The 20580-nt window shown below is 44.1% G+C and overlaps 1 protein-coding gene across 3 annotated transcripts in view; it reads right to left on the bottom strand.

Annotated features, from left to right (window-relative positions):
* The window catches only part of CUNH10orf143 (chromosome unknown C10orf143 homolog), a 34472-nt gene that overhangs the window by 4455 nt on the left and 9437 nt on the right, over nt 1-20580 (bottom strand). For 2 of the 3 annotated variants that reach the window (XM_085841206.1, XM_021168420.3), the window contains exons 2-3: nt 7551-7712; nt 7382-7444 (exon numbers count right to left, since the gene is read on the bottom strand). In XM_085841206.1, coding sequence (XP_085697332.1) covers nt 7382-7444; nt 7551-7712 — 225 coding nt within the window. Of the gene's footprint in view, nt 1-6393; nt 6500-7381; nt 7445-7550; nt 7713-20580 lie in introns of those variants that run through there. The other variant, XM_085841207.1, reaches the window with a different exon arrangement.

The following is a 20580-nucleotide window of genomic DNA, read 5'->3' as shown; positions in this document are numbered from 1 at the left end:
AATATAAGGATCATATAAAAGTCAGAAGAGCACAGAATATAAGATCATAGACAACTTCATGTAAGATCATAAAAGAACATCATATAAGAACACACACGTGAAACTCAAGAAGAAGGAACACCAAGTGTGGATACTTCGTTCCCTCTTAGAATGGGGAGCAAAATACCCATGGAAGGAGTTATAGAGACAAAGTTCGGAGCAGAGCCTGAAGAAACGACCATCCAGAGACTGCCCCACTTGGGGATCCACCCCATAAACAACCACCAAACCCAGACACTAGGCAGATGCCAACAAGATCCTGCTGACAGGAACCTGATATACCTGTCTCCTGCGAGGCTCTGCCAGTGCCTGGCAGATACAGAAGTGGATGCTCACAGTCATCCATTGGACAGAGCACAAGGTCCCAATGAAGGAGCCAGAGAAATACCCGGGGAGCTGAAGGGGATTGAAGCCCTATGGAAGGAACATCAATATGAACTAACCAGTACCCCCCCAGAGCTCCTTGGAACTATACCACCAATAAAAGAAAACACATGGTGGAACTTGTGACTCTAGCTATATATGTAGCAGAGGATGGCCTAGTCAGCCATCAATGGGAGGAGAAGCCCTTGGTCCTGTGAAGGTTCTATGCCCCAGTATAGGGAAATGCCAGGACCAGGAATGGGAGTGGATAGGTTGGGGAGCAAGGGGAGGGGAGAGAGGATAGGGGGTTTTTGGAGGGGAAACTAGGAAAAGGGATAACATTTGAAATGTAATTAAAGAAAATATCTAATAAAATTTTTTTAATCAAAAAAAGAATACACACAATCATATAAGCACATACAAGATCACTGATAAACATGTAAGAACATACACAAAACATGAAATCATAGAATCTAAGAATGTTATATAAAAACATACAAGATCATAGAATATCTAAGATCACATAAATGCATACAAGACCACAGAAAAATATCATATAAGAACTTCCATAGAAGATCATCATATGAGAACATAAAAGATTATAAAGGACACACAGGTCGTGTGCCCACAAGCTAGAAGAATGACATACAGGACAGGTACCCCTTTAGAAATGAAGTCCCTACTGTGGTCCTTAAGGTCTTGCAGGGTCCAGGACAACAGCTCTCGAGAAAGAGAATGCAGTATGCCCCCATTTCTCCACAGGACTCTTCTTCCTGGGGCTCTGGTGTGCTATGGATTAGGTCAGGGGAGTTTGGGGAGTTACTGCAGAGTGTGGGGGCCTCCCCTACAGGAAAGTCCAGGACCTGGGGATGGAATTGGGTGGATACTTCTTAATCAATTCAGTTCCAATCATGCCATCACTGCCACAAAGCTTGAAAAGCAAATTGTTTTTCCCTCTTATTAAAAAAGTATTCACTGAGACATTTATTTCCCTTCTGCACCCACTTAGAAGACAGATGGAAAGCAGATCATATGGACTCAAGCTTCAAGACAGGTCACATCGACATGAGCACAGTGACCTGCAGTCCTCAGAAGCCGATCGGTTAGACTTCCCTCACACCATCCCTAACTCTCCACTCACCACCAACTTACTCCTGATTTCTTTTCCCCTCTTTTAAATATTTTTGTTTTTTGACACAGGGTTTCATGTAAACCAGTCTGTTTTCCAACTCCACGAGTAGCCAAAGCTAGTCTTAAACTCCTAGACCTCCTGCCTCCATATCCAAAGAGATACAATTGCAGGCATATGTTACCATGCCCAGTTTTGGCTCCTGAGTCTTCCATACTTGTTCCAGTTTGTTAGGCCTTTCAGGCCACAAGGCCCACAGTGACATACAGAGAAGCCTGATCTACACAGGACAGGCTAGGGTGTGAAGGGGCTGAAGCCCTGAGATGTTGGGATTCAAAGATAACATACACCCAACACCAGAAGCATGTCTGACACGGATGGTCTGCTCAGCAGAGCTAAGCTTTGGTGAAGTTAAGGGTAAAGAGCAAAGCTTGCTGTGTCTTGGCAGTACATCTTACCACAGACAATAGAAAGCCTGCTTCTGTTGGAAAGACTTACATAGGGAAAATAAAGCAACGGTGGAAAATATGGCAAAAGCCCAGTCTCTTCTCACTAACCAAGATACTATTTATTTTGCATGTATGTGTATGATATATGTGGAAGTCAGAGGACAGCTTTTGGGGACCTTGGGGATGGAAATCAGGTCGTCAGGACCAACAGCAAACACCTTTCCCTGCTGAACCATGCCATGGGCCTCAGGTTCTTATTTGCTTCTACTACTGGGATGGAAATGGACTCTCTTCATGTCCAGTGGTTTCCAGATGTGCTCACTGCTTCCTAGTCCTTCTTAGTCCTACCAATCAAGAATTTTATTTCCAACAAAACTATCTTTCAAAAGTGACTTAGAAATTAAGACATTCTTAGACAAACAAACACAGAAAGCCCCTGCGGTGGGCCTACTGAAATGCTGAAATCCACAAAGCACAGTTGACAGCAAGCACCTGTGTGAGTGGGAAGCCGCTGGTGGGGCTTCTTTTCAGGACTATTAGTGAATAAGACTATGGTTTTGCATATCTGTTTGCTCTGCCATCTGGCTTAGTAGTTGACCTGCAGGCTTCCCTGGATATTTTATGTAGGTGGCTATATAATCTGGAAACAAAAACTTAAATGTTTCTGGTTGTCCTTGTCACTTCTTCTACTCATTGCTCCTTTGTTCTTGTCTTACTGTGCCAGTTAGAAACTCTAGAACACAGAGCATAAACTGACACAGCAAGTGTCCTGCTCTTCCTCCTAGACAATGGAAACACTTCCAGGAAGTATTGTGTTCAACTTTTAGCAGGATAAACTCTGCTCATGGCGAGCTTAATTAAGTCACCAGTTTTTCTTTTCTTTTCTTTTCTTTTCTTTTCTTTTCTTTTCTTTTCTTTTTTCTTTTCCTTTTCTGTTCTTTTCTTTTTTTTTTTCTTTTCCTTCCCCCTCTCCCTCTCCCTCTCCCTCCCTCTCCCATAAAGGACTTTCTTCTCATAGTTTTCTCCCTTATAACTCTCTGGCCCTTCATGGATCTCCTTTATAACCCCCACTTGTAATGCCTCTCCCTTATAGACCTCCTCACATATCATGGCTCTTTCCCTTAGAACCTCCCCGTTGTGACTCTCCCTTAAAACCACCTTCACAGATGTCTCTTATAAATCCCACTCTTCGTGACTCTCCTGTACAAATCTCACCTGTCACAGATGTCCACTGTAACTCCCCTACCTTCTTGGATAGAATATGACCCTAACTTCTCATCCCCATTGCCATGTCCACTCACAGCTCCAGGGACTTGGACTTGACTGGAGCAGAGAGAATAGAGAATGACAAGCAGGTAAACGGACAGGAAACTGGGGTTGGATGGTCTGCACTCTCTGATAGAGAAACCACAGCACCCCAAGAGTACAGCATGTTTATTACATAGAGTTGACCATGGAGGTGGGGTTATTGCATACAACTCTATATTGTATACAACTCGACAAAGATGTTGGATTAGTACATAGGGAGAAGCTGGATTTATTTATAGTATACAGCTGGATCGAGGAGGCAGGTTTAGCTGATCTTGGGAGGAGCAGTGTTCAGGCCCTAAATATCCGGCTGGGGAGAAAGCTATAGTGGATATTTTCTGTACTCACTATCAACATCCACACATGGACCAAAAGGAAGGCTTTTGCCATTTGCCCTCTGAGCCTCACTCCCTGGGAGATTCTGCCATTTTCTCCATGGGTCTAAGGTTCTAGGATCCGTGACATTCCTGTGTCCCTGTCACTAATACTCATTCACTCAGGACTTCATTTCCTTCTAACTCTCTGAGGACTCGTGAGAGGACTTCCTCTGCTCCCCACATTTCATGGGTCTTGCTTATAATCCTCCACCCTTCTTCATGTCTACATTATAAGCCCCATCCCCTCACAGGTCCTCTTGTGTTTATTTTGTAGCCCCCTGGCAGCAGCATCACACCTCACTTAATTGGTCTGAACTGACAAGAAGCAGCAGCGTTCCCATAGCCGAGCTGACTGCAGAGAAGTCAGCACCCGGTCATTTGTGGGAAGAAAGGAAATCTGCTGGTAACAAACAGTCCTCACCCATTGTGCCTGAAGTGTAAGACAAGACAGTGCAAAGCAGGAAAAGCAGCAGCCTGACAACTGTGGGGACAGACTCTTAAGTGTCTCACATCCACACTGTTCCCATACGCATTTAAATCCTCAGGAGCGGAACAGATAATATGGGGCTGAGGGGAGATGGCCTGGGTGATGACGTATAACACAAACTCAACAGGGACAATTACAGAGAAAACTGTCCGCAATTGCTCCTGTCTATAATCTTAGCACTCAGAGGCTGAGGCAGGAGGATTACAACTAATCTAGGTCAGTCCAGGCCACATGATAAGGTCAAGGCCAGCCTATGCTATGCCCTGAGACTTTGTCAATCAAACAAGCAAGCAAACAAAAGAACTCAGTCATCAGTTACTGGAACAGAAGGCACCGTATGAGTGACTTAGATCGATGGAAAGATTAAGTGCAAATGTAGAGAGTGAGACTCAAGATATATTGAGAAATGGTCCATGCCTTCATGAGAAACAACTCATTGATTAAAACTCGACAGAGGCTGGACAATGGTGGCGCACACCTTAGACCCCAGCCCTTGGGAGGCAGAGGCAGGTGGATCTCTATGAGTTTAAGGCCAGCCTGGTCTACAGAGTTAGTTCCAGGACAGCCAAGAGTTTATCAAGAAACCCTGTCTCAGAAAACCAAAAACCATGACAGAGGACTAAAAGATAGCTTGACAGAAAAAAAAAACTTGCATGTGTGCATGCACGAGGACTTCAATTCTAATCCCAGGAATCCATGAAAAAGACAAGCAGTCCTGGAAGGCCACTGGTGATCCCAGTACATGGGAGGCAGAGATGGGGGATCCCGGGGGCAAACCGGCCAGCTGGGCTAGCCAGATTTAGTGAGCTTCCATTCCAGCGGGAGGTGTGGTCTCAGCAAGCAGAAAGTGACCATGGAAAGCACTCAATATCAAGTTTGGACTTCCACACATGGTCAAATACATATTTATGTCCATACTCGAGAGAGCACACAACACACATAAATATAAACACATGCAAATAAACAGATGTAAGGCAGCTGAAGAGCAAGGAGCTCGGGTCCTACAGAGACCGCTCTGCTCTGCCTAGGATTCAGAGCAGGAATGAGTCAGTTGGATCCGCACACTACAGAAACACAGAAAGAGGCTCAGGTCACACAGCGGCTTCAGGGCAAAGCCACCAAACAAGCTGAGAGGGACACGTGAGACTGCTGTTAGGGATTCCACTGAACTAAACTGACATAGCCTCTGTCCCCAACAGAGACAGGGGAGCCATCCTGAGTCAGGCTGGGAATGGTGAGCAGGCAGGGAAGCACTCCTGTGCATGCGGGCAAGTGGCTATGAATGAGCCTGAGTGTAATAAAGTCCTCTGAAGTTTGCAGTTGCTGCCCACCAGTGATTTACTCCTAAGTACTGCTCCCTGGGATCTTACCTCTCTAAAAATACTATTTGCTTTTTATTTAACACTGAACCTTTTGATGTTTTAGAATATAAGAATAGTAAGTGTCTTATTATTTTAAAAGCTTAGGAGAGCAACTAGCCGCATTATGAGAGAAAGAAGATATAGGCAGAGCAGTCTGTTCAAATAGCAGGAGGTGTGACTTTCCAAATTCACATTTCAGTCTTTATTTACATAAGACTTTTAGAAACAGTGGGTGTAAATATTAAACTGCCTGAGCCTGAGTCAAATTTTATTGAGAGTAACTACAAATAAAAGGAAACTGATTTTTTAAAGTCAGATTCTGAAATTTAGATGAAAAGAATATTGAGCATTAACTATAAAAAAATGATATTTACATATCAATGTAGGTTTTCTGCTCATAGATTCATTTCCTATGAAACTAAAGGAGGCGAGCTTGGGGAATTAGAAAGGAACAGAAAACCCTAGGCAAACAGGTACTGTTGTTCAAACAGAATATTAGCCAAAATGATCCAATCAGGAGTTTGAGCTAATTTTTTTCTCCTTTAAGCCATTCATTCCAGAACACAAGCTCTATGAGTGTTAGGAATTCACACGAATTCCAAATGTGCCTCTGACAGACAGGAGGAGTTGAAAGCTATATCCCATGTATATGAGGTTAGGGGCAAGAAACAGAACCAGCCACTCGCAACGAGAGAGGTGATTTAAATACAGAGGGGGGACAATTCTCAAGAAAAGTATGACCTATCTGCATCCTAGGGTATATTTGGCAGCCATGGGAACCTACCTAAATATACTAAATTCAAATTACTGCATCTCGATCAGAACTACAGCACGCATGCGACACGATGCTCTGCCAACTGACAACAGAGTAGCAAAGCACACCTCCATGGAAAAAGTGCAGCGCTCATGTTTGCTTCTGCATCGGCTCTGATGTCTTCAGCTACTCGGATTCCCGTGAATGGCAGCTACCAGGGTGCCAGGTCTGTCTAGTGCAAAAATCAGCGCCTGTCACTGTAAAACCCAGCAGCCAGTCAGCTGAAGACACTTGTAAGTTACGGACTCAATCTCTTGCTCATCAGAAACAGCAATTCACTTCTCTGAAGCTCTTTAGGGGGCAATCTCTGATACTCAGACTCAGACGCAAACTCACTCTCCTGGTTTCTATGTGGAATTTAAATACAGTTCTATTTTATTGCAATATTGAGATTTCAAATTTAAAATAAAAAACCCAAGAATTACAGAGGTTATCAAAAACATATTAACTTGTTCTTAGAGTGAGTTCAATATTAATAACAAAGGCATTATTATGCTAATATATACTTTATGATATTCCGCCCTACAGCAGAGGCTGAGAACTGACTGGCGGTCTTTGACCTCCCTTTACTTTGAACTGATGGTGTGAACGCTCTGCTCCCTTCAGAAATCTACAGCTTATGCAAAGTTTATGGAAACACACTGGAAAAGTTTAAGCAGAAGAGGGAAAACCCAATGCTGATTGCCATTGAGATCATTTAAATAAGATCACGCCTCTTCTCCAAGATGACCTTCGAGGTCTGTATTTCATCCTAGCAGAGAGTCAACGTCTTTTCCTCAAGGCTGCTTTCTGGTCATCAGTACCCTCACACACGCACACTACACGAATGTTGCTTTTTCGTAGGAATTTTAAAAGTATTTATAATGTCTACTTCGGGATATGAAGCTGGAACTTTTTTTTAACCTCAGCAGAATATGAAGACTAGCTCAAACCAACCTTTAGTTTTATTTACATCTCTCATTCCTTATGTATGTAGGTGCAGACTTTCGTGGCTGCTTTCCAGATCTGATGCTTAAGAACTCTATCACTTAGGTCTCAGTGAGGCCACACTTACAGACTCCCCCGAGATACACCTCAGGCAAGGCTGGGCTGAACTCCTTCCTCCGTTCTGCAGAACCTAGGAAACGAATCACAGGCATATGTGCATCAGCCCAGACAGAGTCACAGTTTTACTCAATAAATTCTATGGGCTCACAGCAGGTTTGCTGGCAAGAGGGACCTACCATTGAACTCAGCCTCTCCTGGGTACACTCTGGTTGAGATGCAGGCAGGCCTCGTGGCCTGGGCTCCTGGTCCTCTGTGCTCCAGGACAGCAGGCCACAGGTGGTTAGCATGTGGCCGCTGCACTCATATCCACCTGGTTCTGACCTCCTGCACGCCCGTTTCTGAAAAACAAGGTTTCACTTCAGATGACCTCAGGCTACATAGAGCACTGACTGAATTTACTTTCGGAAAACTTCAGCTCCAAAACCAGAGCCCTGAGAAGGTGGGAAACTTTATAGACCATGTATGGGGTGCCTTTCAGGGCTAGCAGCCATCACTTACGCTTAACCTTGTTAGTTCAAGCACTGTCTGTAGTTACTTGCCTTGATAGATTTAAAATAGTCATTTTAAACAATTTTGGCTGAAATTCTGGTAATAAACTATTGTGACTGGTTTATTGAAAATGTACCAAACCTATAAATTCTGTTCAAGAAACTCCTTATATGCTTCAACACATCTTGCTTAGCATCGAGCTGCATTCGTTCTTAACACAGTACACATGGCTCACTTGTGAATAATCCTCTTCCTGGCAGGGAAGAACAAATTACTTTTATTGATCTCAGAGTCTGCACACAAAGCCCGTAACCAGGTAATTTTGGGGAAGGTAACATTTGGTTTTTGCATCCAAACGAAGTAAAGAAGGTTACTTACAAAGGTAGTTGGTCCTTCAATACTTCAGAAGAAAGTATCACGTCTTAACACCCCAAGACACATCCCTAGAGTCATCATGCCCTGGGCGACAGTCAGGAGGACAACACTCACCAACCTGCCCTCAGCCCAGGGCCAACGTGCCCCCCTTGTAGCCACCCAGAAAGGCCTATTCCTGGCCACCTCCCAAGTCAGGAAACATTTCCTACTCTGGTCTGCTGCTCACCAGCGCCTATACTCAGTTGTAAATCACCGTCCCTGCCAAGAATGAGTTTCCCCAACTGTGTTTATTATCTAAGGTATTATTTATTTAATAATTCCCAGTGGCTTTTATATTTTATTTATTCATTGAAAGTTTCAAATACATAGTGAGTCTTAGTCATTATCATCAATATATACTAGTTATTTTTGCTATGATAAAATAATAAAATAATACATTTTCTATATTTCTATTTTTGCTATGATAAAACACCATGGCTAAGGCAACTCAGAGAAGAAAGCGTTTATTTGGGCTTACAGTTGCAGACGTTTCGAGGTCATGATGGTGCAGCAAATGGATGGCGGTGGGAAGCTGAAAGGGCAAATTGCTTTTTGTTTTTTTGGTTTCTTTTTTTCAAGACAGGGTCTAATCTCAAACTTATAATGCTGGGATTAAAGGTGTGTGCTACCACTGTGTCAAATGGCCAGACCCCCTGGAGCTCCCAGGGACTGGACCACCAACCAAAGAGTACATATGGAGGGACCCATGGCTCTGGCCCCATCTGTGGATGGCCTTGTTGGACATCAGTGGGAGGAGCAGCCCTTGGGCCTGAGGGTGTTTGATGCCCCAATATAGGGGAATGCCAGGGTGGGAAGATGGGAGTAGGTGGGTGGGTGGCTGAGCACCCTCATAGAGGCAGGGGGAGGACTGATGGGATAGGGGATTTCTGAAGGGGAGACCTGGAAAGGGGAAAGCATTTGAAATGTAAGTAAACTATCGAAGAAAAAAGAAAAAAAAATGGTGTGTGTTACCATACCCAGCTTTCATATTCTTTACCACAAGCATGAAACTTGGAATGGTGTAACTCTCAAAGCCTGAGCCAGGACCACACCTCCTCCAAGGCCACACCTTCCAACCCTTCCCAGAGAGTTCCACCAGCTGGGGACCAGGTATTCAAACATATAAGCCTCTGGGGAACATTTCTCATTTGAACCACCACATTCCAATTCATGGCCACAACAGCCCACTGAGAGGACCACGGGCAGATAGACAGTCACTGGGAAGTCACACCTGGAGTCTTTCCCCATGCAAACAGAGTATCACTAACATCTCAAACTCAGCCAATGGGAAACACCTACCCCCCTACACCCCACCCTACTCCTCAAGGTTTATATAGTCCCTGTCCATACTGAATAAAACACACAAGTCATTTCATCAAAGATCATTTGCGAGTGGCTATTTCCCAAGTAACCCTTGGGAAAAGTTCTATCTCCCAAAGCCTTCATTGCTGGATCTTGGACCCACCTGGCTGTTGCCTCCCTGGTAGCTGATGAGACCTTGGACCCTGGCTGCCTGGCCCACAGGCCACCCAAACCTCCTCTCTTCACTCCCTGCACTCCCAGCCAGACCAGAGCCCTGTGGAACTTATTTGTCCCTGGCTCTGCCTCACCTTCGTTGGTCTGGTTTGGCACTGAGGCCTCTGACACCTGAGGGAAGCTGGTGGGACAGCGGATGACAGCCCATATAGTAAAAGAGTTGTGTAGCTTGGCCTTGTGGGAATCATAAAAGTAGGAGCCAGAGCTGTCTCTGACTCTGTTGCCTGCTTTTGGGATCCTTTTCCTCCTACTGGGTGGCCTCCTCCAGGCTTAATACAAAGGGAGGTGCCTCGTCTTACTGACACTTGATATGCCATGATTTGTTGATATCCATGGGAGGCCTGCAATCTCTTTTTAGAAGAGAAAGGGGAAGAAGTGGTTGGTGAGGAGAGGGAGGGAGAGGAAAGGGAGGGGAGGAGGGAGGGGAAACTCAGGATGCAATATATGAGAGATGAATAAATAAAAAATTAAAAAATAAAGAAAAACCTAAGCTAAAACAGGAAGCAAGGATGTACATGTTTGAGGTCTTCTTTCAATTTTAATTTATTTCTTATTTATGTGTCTGTAATTGTGTGCCTGTGTGAGTTTATATGGCACCCACATGCATGCAGGTGCCAGGAGATCCCCTGAAGCTAGAGCTAGCTGAAGCTCCTAAGGGGTGGGCTTATAGGCATCCACTATCAAACCTGGCTTAGAGAATTTAACATTCTTGGGGAAGTGTTGTTTGTTTGTTTGTTTTTTAAAATAAAGGCTTATGTGGATAGCCTTGAACTTGCTATGTAGCCAAGGGTTCCTTTGAACTGATCTTCCTGCCCATGCCTCAGCAGTGCTGAGAATACAGGTAAGTCCCCATCCCAGCTTAAAACACTTTTCAAAGCACAAAGCACATAAGAACTAATTTTGAAAGTCTTCTATTCTTAGATAGAATGACCTGAGACTACAAAAATGAGAATTCTCTCAAGTTAACTTGAAAATTCTGCATAATCCCAGCAAAAGTACCAACAAGCTATAAATATTTCATGAGTAACACAAATAGACAGTAAAGGGCACAGGGAAGAAGCACACAGCCAGAAGGCAGAAGGGCAGAGCCAGAAGCACCCGGAGAAAAGCACTCTGGACATTAAAACACACCATGACTGTATAATATCAGGTGGGGACTTGTGCCATAAATAAATAAATAAATAAATAAATAAATAAATAAATAAAGGCTTTAAAATTTTTCATTTATTTTATGAAAATGCTGATTTGCCTAGATGCGTGCATCTGCACTGTTCGTGTCCCCAGTGCCTGTGGAGTTCAGAAGGGGTCTTCAGGTCGCCTGGAACTAGAGTTAGGGTGCTTGTGAGCTGCCATGTGGGTGATGGGAACTGAATCTGGGTCCTCTGCAAAAACAAATACCTCAACCACTGAGCTACCTCTCCAGCCACCCCTTCTTCTTAAGGACAAGGTTTTGCTATGCATCCTAAGCTGGCCTTAACTCATAGCAATCCTCCTGCCTTAGCCTCTTATACCTGGTTGACTTTTAAATACAGTATAAGTTATTTGGATAACTGGGCAACCATTTGGAAAAAGGAAACAAAAAACAAAGAAGCAAACAAAACAACTAAAGCTTTATCTGATGTGGATAGCTCTATCTGATGCCATTTGTTTGTTTGTTTGTTTATTGTTTGTTTGTTTGTTTGTTTGTTTGAGACAGTCTCACTGTGTACCTCTGGCTATCCTGGAACTCATTATATAAAGCAGGCTATCCTTCAACTCTCATGGATCCACCAGCCTCTGCCTTACAAGTGCTGAGATTAAAGGTATATAACTACCATACCTGGCTTTGATATCATATTTAAAAAGAAACCAATGGAGCTAGAGAGATAGATCATTGGGTAAGAGCACTGGCTGTTCTTCTAGAGGACCCAAGTCAACCCCCAGCACTCAGAAGGCAGCTCACAACCATCTGCAGCTCCAGGGGACCCTATACCTTCTTCTGATCTCTGTACCAGATATGCACACGGTCTGTATTCATACATGCAGGCAAAATCTCGATATACACTACATAAACAAAGGTTTAAAAATTAAAAATCAAATGGATCAGAGATGTAAATATAAAAAAAATGTCAAGTGTGAAGAATTGTACAGTCGCTAGGGAAAAAGAAAAAAAATCAGAGTGGCTTGCTCCGTAACCACAGTACAGGGAAAGTTTGTTTTGTTTTGTTTTTGTTTTTTTTGAGACAGGGTTTCTCTGTGTAGCCCTGGCTGTCCTGGAGCTCACTCTGTAGACCAGGCTGTCCTGGAACTCAGAAATCCACTGCTGCGTCAGTGATGGGACAAAGTTGGGACAGGCTTCAGAATGTCTGGCTGCCCTCCCAGGAGGAAGGAGGTCACCTCTTTGTTGATGTGGATGCTTCCTTTATTGGAAGTGATGGACCCAAATGACCTTAATGAATGAAGAGTCCAGAGGGAGGAGGGGGTTAAGACTTAGCAATTTGCCAGAAATGAGATTCAAAGGCATAGCTTCTTTGTTGACAAGATGAGCCCTTCCAGAAACCAGGCAGGACGTGCCTGACCCTGATACCCCTGTAAATACACAGGGGACTGAATATCCAGGAGACCAAACAGCAGCTCCACTGTGGGGATGGCTCTGGATTCTAAGGCACCTTCCAAAGTCCATCTTCCTTTCCTACTACTCTAAACTTTAGACCAGAGGCTCTCAATCAGTGGGTCAGGACTCCTTTCACAGGGTCAAGACCATCCTGCATGTCAGACATTTACAGTATGATTCTGAATAGTAGCAAAATTACAATTATGAAGTAGTGATGAAAATAATTGTATGGTTGGGGTCACCACAATATGAGGAACTGTACTAAAGGGTCATAGCCCTGTTGAAAACCATTGCTAATAAGAGCGGAGTACATATAAACTGAGAACAGGAAAGCACTGCCCAGTCTCCACAGTCGGCAGAGCAACGAGATGGCATATCAACCCCGCTCCAAGTGAAGCCCTTACAGTGCTTGTGTTAACCTGACTCAGCCTACTTGATCTGTGCACAGCACAAATCAGAAAACCAAGCCAGGCGTAGTGGCACACACCTTTAATCCTAGCACCTCAGAGGCAGAGGCAGGTGGGCTTCTGTGAGTTCAAGGCCAGCTTGGTCTACATAAGTGAGGCAGTCTCAAAAAAAAAAAAGATAATTAAAATTAAAGTTAGAAAATTAGAAAACCAGGAAGAGTCATTAGATATCAGTTATGCACTGATGCCAAGTACACAAGAAAACATATTTTATATAAAAATGAACATAAAAGAAATAAACTAATTTTCTAGGCATGGGGATGTACCCATGTAATCCCAGCACTTGGGAAGGGAAAGCAGGAAGATTGCAAGTCTGAGACCAACCTGACTACACAGTGACATGTTATGAAAATAATACTGATAATAAAAACAGTAGGAACACTGATCTAGTCCTTCATTGTCAAGGTATTCTGGGAAGCTTTTCTAAAGGCCTTATCCTGGAGTCGGTACACACCCTGAGCGTACACCATCGCTCCCATCCTGCTACAGGAAACACGGCTGAAGGTTTCCCCTGCTTCACTCCATTCTGTCTGCTATAATAAAGAAGTTTCTTTGTGCTGCAGTTGGAAGGCCATCAGTCTGCACAGGGAGCAGGGACTGCTGGGGAATCGAGATTAATAAGGCCCCACAGATTGCCGTTTAGAGCGAAAGCATGGTTCCCATCAAGCAAAGACTCCTTCATGATGACATTTTCATTTGGAAAATGACCTTGCACTCTTGAGAGGTTTGCTTCCTCCAGCACATTGAATCTGGCTGAATGTCAAGCAGAAAAGGGCTGGAGGTTAGGCCTCTCACTCTCACTCTTGGCCTCTACCTTACAAGGAATTAAGGGCTCTTGCCAAATAGACTGTGACATCTTAATGCTGCAGCCCCATTCAGCCATGAGTGTTATTCAAAAGACTCTCAACTGAATAGGCAAGATCTTCCAGTACTTCCCAACCGACTCCAGCTTGCCAAAGAGAGAGTGAGTTACAGCATCAGCAAGCCACGGTCAAAACCACAGGCCAACCAACACGAGGATACATGGTTACCTTGAGGAAGCAATAGAGAAGAATAAAGGAAAAATCTATTCCTTGGCTTCGGAGAGATGGCCCAGAAATTAAGAGCACTTGCTGCTCTTCAGAGGACCCACACCAGCCGGGCAGTGGTGGCGCACGCCTTTAATCCCAGCACTTGGGAGGCAGAGACAGGCGGATTTCTGAGTTCGAGGCCAGCCTGGTCTACAGAGTGAGTTCCAGGACAGCCAGGGCTATAGAGAAACCCTGTCTCGAGAAACAAAACAAAACAAAAAAACAGAGGACCCACACCAGCCACTCCAAAGGATTCAAAGTCTCTGACCTCCCAGGAACTAAACACATATGCACATACCCACATGTAGACACAGATACCTACACATAATTAAAAATAATAATTTAATTTCTTTTTTTCAAAAAAAGGATAGACAGAGACAGGAGGACCACCGTAAGTTTGAGGCCTTCCACAGAAAGGAAGGACACAGGCCTTCAGCTGCCAAGGTGCTCCATCCTTGTAGGGACTGAGAATAGACTGAGGAGAGGTCCTTTCTCCTTTCCTGCAATGTCTATTCCCATGCTTGGCAGCCATCTCTGAGGCTGCCTAAATTATTCTGCCTTGAGCTGCATGGATAATGAGGTGACCATCACCAAGGGCAACGTTGGAGTACTCATTAAAGTGCTGTTATACATTTGGATCTTCTGGGGCCTGGTCCAACAGCTGAGCAGCACTGGAGGGAGATCCTGCAACCCTGCCACTGCTGCCCAGGGCTGAAAGGACATCAGAAACAAATGAGGGGCCTGAGGAGTCAGGAGGACTCAGGCACAGATCAGCCCTCTTTTGACACATGTGCGATAGAAAGCTGAAGGTAGGGGTAGGAGCAGGAAGGACAGGTATTACCCCCACAGACTTGTTGATGATTGGTTTGTGAGTTTACCCAGCACACAAGAAGCCTAAGTCACTTTGGACTAAGACATTAAAGATCACTTTCCCAGTGTTAAGGATGGGACACTCTACTACTGAGGACATCTCAAGCCCCAACTCTAAAGATCTTAAGGAAAGCAATAATCTACATCTACGGACAGCAAGCAGAACCTAATAAACACCCTGTACTTAAAGAAAAGGAGACTTCATTTCATCCTCACACCACTGAGAAGGCTAAGAAGTCCACTTGTGTCTTGGAATGAGAAAATAAAGCACAAAGGTCTTGCCTGACTTGGCTGAAGGCTGAGGGTCTGAATTGACAGACCTAGGCTGTCCCTGTGTTTTTAAACTAGCTGGAGACAGAACTGAAAAATACAACTGTCAGAGCCCTAAAAGATGAAACACTGTATTGGGGAGATAGCAAAGCCTAAGAGAACCTCAACATACAATTATCCCTGTCAAGAGTGTACACTACTGGTCTAAGAGCAAGCATACCATCAATGGAAGGATACTGACAGCTGGGAAATAAGCATTCACATTTATCACTTGACATTAAAATCATTACAACTAAGTGATGCTTGACAACGGAGTCAAGAAAATTCCTGGGGTGACCGTCTTTAGGAGAAAAGGACTCTAAGAGGATTCACTCTCAAATGTGAAAAGATAGACTGAGGACTGGGTAGTTGACACATACAGAAACTAACCCAATATAGATAAGACCCTACACATATAAGAATTAATAGTAAAGCCAGGTATTTGTGGCATGCAAACATGGTAACAATCAGAAGTTGAAAGCACTTGCCAAGAGCATTATTCAAAAGACTCTTCTAGAGCGCTCCCCAAGCGTGCCTGCATGTGGTGGTTTAAATAAGTATGGCCCCCACTGGCTCATGTATTTGAATGCTGAATCAACAGGGAGTGCCACTATTAGGAGGTATGGCCTTGTTGGAGTAGGTATGGCCTTGTTGCAGAAAGTGTGTCACTGTTCACTGGAGATGAGCTTTGAGGTTTCAAGGATGCAAGCCAGGCCTAGTGGCCATCTGCCTGCGTGTCAACATGTTACTCACCATGGTGACAGTGACCTAAACCAGTGAAACTTGTGAGCCAGCCCCAGCGGATACTTCCCTTTAGAAGAGATGCTGTGAGGCTGTGAGGCAGGGTGTGGTAGGGCGTCCTTTAATCTCAGCACTCAGGAGGCAGAGGCAGGGGAATCTCTGTGAGTTCAGAGGCCAGCCTGGTCTACAATGCAAGTACCAGAACAGCCAGAGCTGCACAGAGAAACCCTGTCTCAAAAACAAAAACAAAAACAAAAACAAAAACAAAAACAAAAGAGCACTGCCAGTTTCATGGTGTCTCTTCACAATAGGACATTGACTAAGACACTGGGTTTGATTCCCAGCACCTACCTAGAGGCTCAGTTTCAGGGGATCCAATGCCTTCTTCTGACCTCAGCAGATACCAAGCATACATTCAGTAAAATAATCATGAATATAAAATAAAAATATATTTTTAGGTAAGTTTTTTTTAATAACTTAAATAGGATGTTATGGGTGAAAAAAGAAACGAGGACATGAATATCCAATTTCTCTAAATTCTTATTCCTAACATTCCTACATCTGTATGCTCTCAAGCTTCAGCAGAGAACTGTCTTTGTGTAGTGGATTCTGGTTGACTCGCATATGGTCAAAGCTCAGCCACAGATGGGACACACCCTCTCACCAAGGCTTAAGGGTCACTGTGGGAAAATGAATGGATGTAAGAGTCAAAAGTCCAGGAAGAGCAGAGTGAAACCGTGTCCTCTGGACATGACAGGTCCATTGTACTCATGAATTCACAGAATTGCTACAGAAGGTCCAGTCAGTCAATGCTTTAGCATGGGGTAGGAAAGGGTTCGTGCAGCCCTAATGCTACTTGAGGACATGTGATAGCTTCTGGAAGGGGAAGAGTCAGCTTATTGGAGCCACAGCCCTAAAAAAGGAAAGAAAAGAGAAGGAAAGAGAAGGAAAGGACAGGAGAGGAGAGGAGAGGAGAGGAGAGGAGAGGAGAGGAGAGGAGAGGAGAGGAGAGGAGAGGAGAGGAGAGGAGAGGAGAGGAGAGGAGAGGAAAAGACTCCATGCTTATCTAACATCATGGTCTTGAAAACTCTAAGATGCACTCTACAGTCCAGATAGGAAAGCACATACCCAGCACTGACAGTCTTTTGTTTGTGTTGACTGACCTGAACTCACTATGTTCCACAGGCTAGCCTTGAACTCATGGTGATCCCTCTGCCTTGGTTTCCCAGCTGCTGGCATCACGGGCTGCTTTTTTTGTCTTTTTCACCAGTGTGTATTAAGTGTACAAGATACTGCATTTCATTACGACACACCTGAATTCTAGTTTTTTCTAAATAGATGATGTTTTGAAAATATCAGCGACTTGACACATCTACCTAGGCCTCCTCCGTTTCTTTTCTGTTAAACGCATGTGCCCTCCCAAGTCATGCAAACAAGTGGTTTTCCCAGAACACCTACTACATACCTCTCTTGATGCTGAGTACCTGCTCAAGAAGCCAACCCACACTCCTTCCAGGGTGGCTGCTGGACACAGCGTCCATGCAGGAGGTACCCTAGCAGGGGAAAGCCGTCTTCCTGTGGGCCCTTAGCTCCCCTCTGCTTTTCTGTGCATCTATAACAACATCTGTCTCCACCTGGTAAGTACTGACACGCTGTAACTGTAGAGAACTCTGTTCTCTGCAGGAGAACACACAACCTCCATCAGTTAAGTGTTAACTTAGGTCACAATCAAAGATGAACCACTGACCCATTTCTTGTACCAAGGAGAAGCACGGCCAAACAAAACTAAACCCAGTAAGGCATGGTCCTCAGCTCAGCAGATTCTTTCTAAGAGAAAGAAGCAGGCTGACGGCTCAGTAGCTTGTTTCTTGAGGAGTGGGCTATAATGACTGAGAAAGAAAGTCTTAATGACCACCAAAGGGCAAAGCAAAGGGTTCTGCTGGAGGGGCTCGGCCTCATCAGCGAGTGCTCATTAGGCTTCCACTGGGGACGGCACTCAGCAGATGAGCTATCAAATCTGCATCCTACGGAGTGAAACGGGCAGATTCAGCTCTCCATCTTCGCACTTTTAAGTTAGACCCCTTAGGGTTTCTCGGATGGTGTTCAAGCCATCAATACATTTAAGTGGTTTTGCTGACAAGGACTACTGGCTTTATTGGATAATTTCCCAAGTGTTAGCAAAGGTAGGTCCTGAAGTCACCCACAGACTGAATGAATGGATAAAAAAAAAAAAAAGAAAAGGAAAGAAAAGAAAAGAAAAGAAAAGAAAAGAAAAAACAGTCCCCCCTCTCACCCACCTACTCCCCCTTCCCACCCTTTTAAAACCAGTCCATGATGGTAAGAATCGGTGAACGTGGCAGACTGAAGCCTTCCAGTTCATTCACATCAGTCTGTGAAACTGCATTAAAAATCCTCCAGGTTGGAACTGAAAATTATCTGACCTCTCCGGATCCTTACGTCTGGGATCTCTGGACCAAGAACCTGGCCTGCCGAGCTAGGGATGCAGATGAAAGGAGAGGCTATTCTGCTCTCCACGCTGCTGCTCTTGCCCACGGGAGAATTCAGAGAGGAGACCACAGCAAGGGTTAAGTGTCACTAGGCTAACCTGGCCAGATGGGGAGCAAGTCAGGCTCCTGGTGCTTTTAGCCAGCTGTGAAGTACCTGCAGCTGAACTTCTAAGGCAATCTTTAAAATATTTCCAGTCAAAAAAAGTAGAAATCATTTAAAATTGGCAGTCTCCAGCCTTTGTGCTTTTAGCAGAAGAGGTGATTTCTTATTATCTATGTTACATTTAGGCATACCTGAGAATAGAGGTGGCTAGAATGCTACGGATTCAGCACAAAGGTGGGTAGGGGCTGCTCTGGTCATGAACTAGGCAGATGTTGGTGATCCTGGTCTTGGTGATCAGATGGTGACAAAAGTTCCAGATTTACTGATGACAAGCTGTTGACAGCAGCAGGTAGCCTAAAAACTCGCAACATGGTTCCTGGCCCCAGCATCCCTTATATCTGCTCCTTCAGCTTCCATGGGTACATATAGCAGACTCAGACCTACACTTTATCTTTCATCTTTGCACTTCAACCCCCATATTGGCTTCTTCATCCACCTGGACCCCATGGCTCAAGAGTTCTGAAGAAGCAAACTCTAGGGCTAAGAGCTCTTAAATGTTATTTATTTATTCATTCATTCATTCACATATATGGATGTCTTTATTCATTCATTCATTCACATATATGGATGTTTTTATTCATTCATTCATTCACATATATGGATGTTTTTATTCATTCATTCATTCACATATATGGATGTTTTCGTTCATTCATTCATTCATTCACATATATGGGTGTTTTTGCCGGCATATGTGTCTATGTGCCATTTGCTTGCCCCTGGTGGCCACTGAGGCCAGAAGAAGGCATTAGATACTCCGGAACTGAAGTTACAGTCATGAACTGATTGATAAATGGGTGCTGGGAATCTTCTGAAAGAGCAGCCAATGCTCCTAACCATGGTGTGCCATCGCTCTCCAGTCCAGCGCAAACTTTTAAAAAGTCCTTCAGAATAAGCTTTACTGGATACAACTGTGTGGTGTAGCCATTTCCTATGAATTGAAATATATCTCCTGGAGAGAAGCTCTTTTTTAGAAACCTAAGAAAGGGGTTGGTGAGATGGCTCAGCAGTTAAGAGGGCTGACTGCTCTTCCGAAGGTCCCGAGTTCAAATCCCGGCAACCACATGGTGGCTCACAACCATCTGTAATGAAATCTCTTCTGGAGTGTCTGAAGACAGCTACAGTGTACTTACATATAATAAATAAATAAATCTTAGAAAAAAAAAAGAAACCTAAGAAAACAGGAAGCTCAACTTTATAAGACTTGGGAAGCTCAGAAAATTACAAGATACACAAGGCCCCTCCCTGAGTTTATATAAGCAGCAAATAATTGCTGGGAACAAGAGACTCTGTGGACTGCCTGCTTACTGTTCAGGGAGCTCCAGGAATGCAGCTTTCAAGAGTCACTACCAGACTGGGGTGAGCTTTATCTAATGTAGATGTCACCCATGTTTCTTGTCCTAGTCATTGTTATAGTGCTGTGAAGAGACACAACGACCAATTCTTATTTTAAAAAAGCATTAATTGGATCAGAGGATTAGTCCAGTACCTGAAAGCTATATCCTGATCCACAGCAGAGATAACAAAAGACACTGGGCTTGGCATGGGCTTTTAAAATGTCAAAACCCACCCCAGTGACAAACTTCCTTCAACAAGGCCATACCTCCTAATCCTTCTAATCCTTTCAAATAGTGCCTGTCCCAGGTAACTAAGTGTTGAGACATGTAAGCCTATGGGGGAACTATTCTTATTTAAACCACCACATCTCTAATTGGCAATGTATGACTAATAAAAAATTACTAGGTATAATAATTTGTAATGGTTTGGTTATTAGGTGTCCCCCAGGGTCTCATGAACTGAAGGCTTGATCCCAGTGCAGCAGTATTCTGAGATGGGATCCCAGGAGTGATGGGTGTTTACCACTGTAGCAGTGGTGGGACCTGGAAGAATGGAGCCCATAAATGAGGCAGACTAAAGTCCCATGCAATAGTCAACTTTATCCAGAGCATCAGACAATTTATACTCTGAGGGTTAAAAATAACCTAAGTTCTCTCCAGTGGTATAGAATCACAAGGACAATCTGCACGTGGCAAAAACATGTTTTTCCATA

This window comes from Mus caroli, unplaced genomic scaffold (genome assembly GCF_978045245.1).
Source record: "Mus caroli unplaced genomic scaffold, Mus_caroli_1 scaffold_8, whole genome shotgun sequence".
Taxonomy (NCBI): domain Eukaryota; kingdom Metazoa; phylum Chordata; class Mammalia; order Rodentia; family Muridae; genus Mus; species Mus caroli.
The sequence above is the reverse complement of the archived record's forward strand: the minus strand, read 5'-3'. Positions and strand labels throughout refer to the sequence as shown.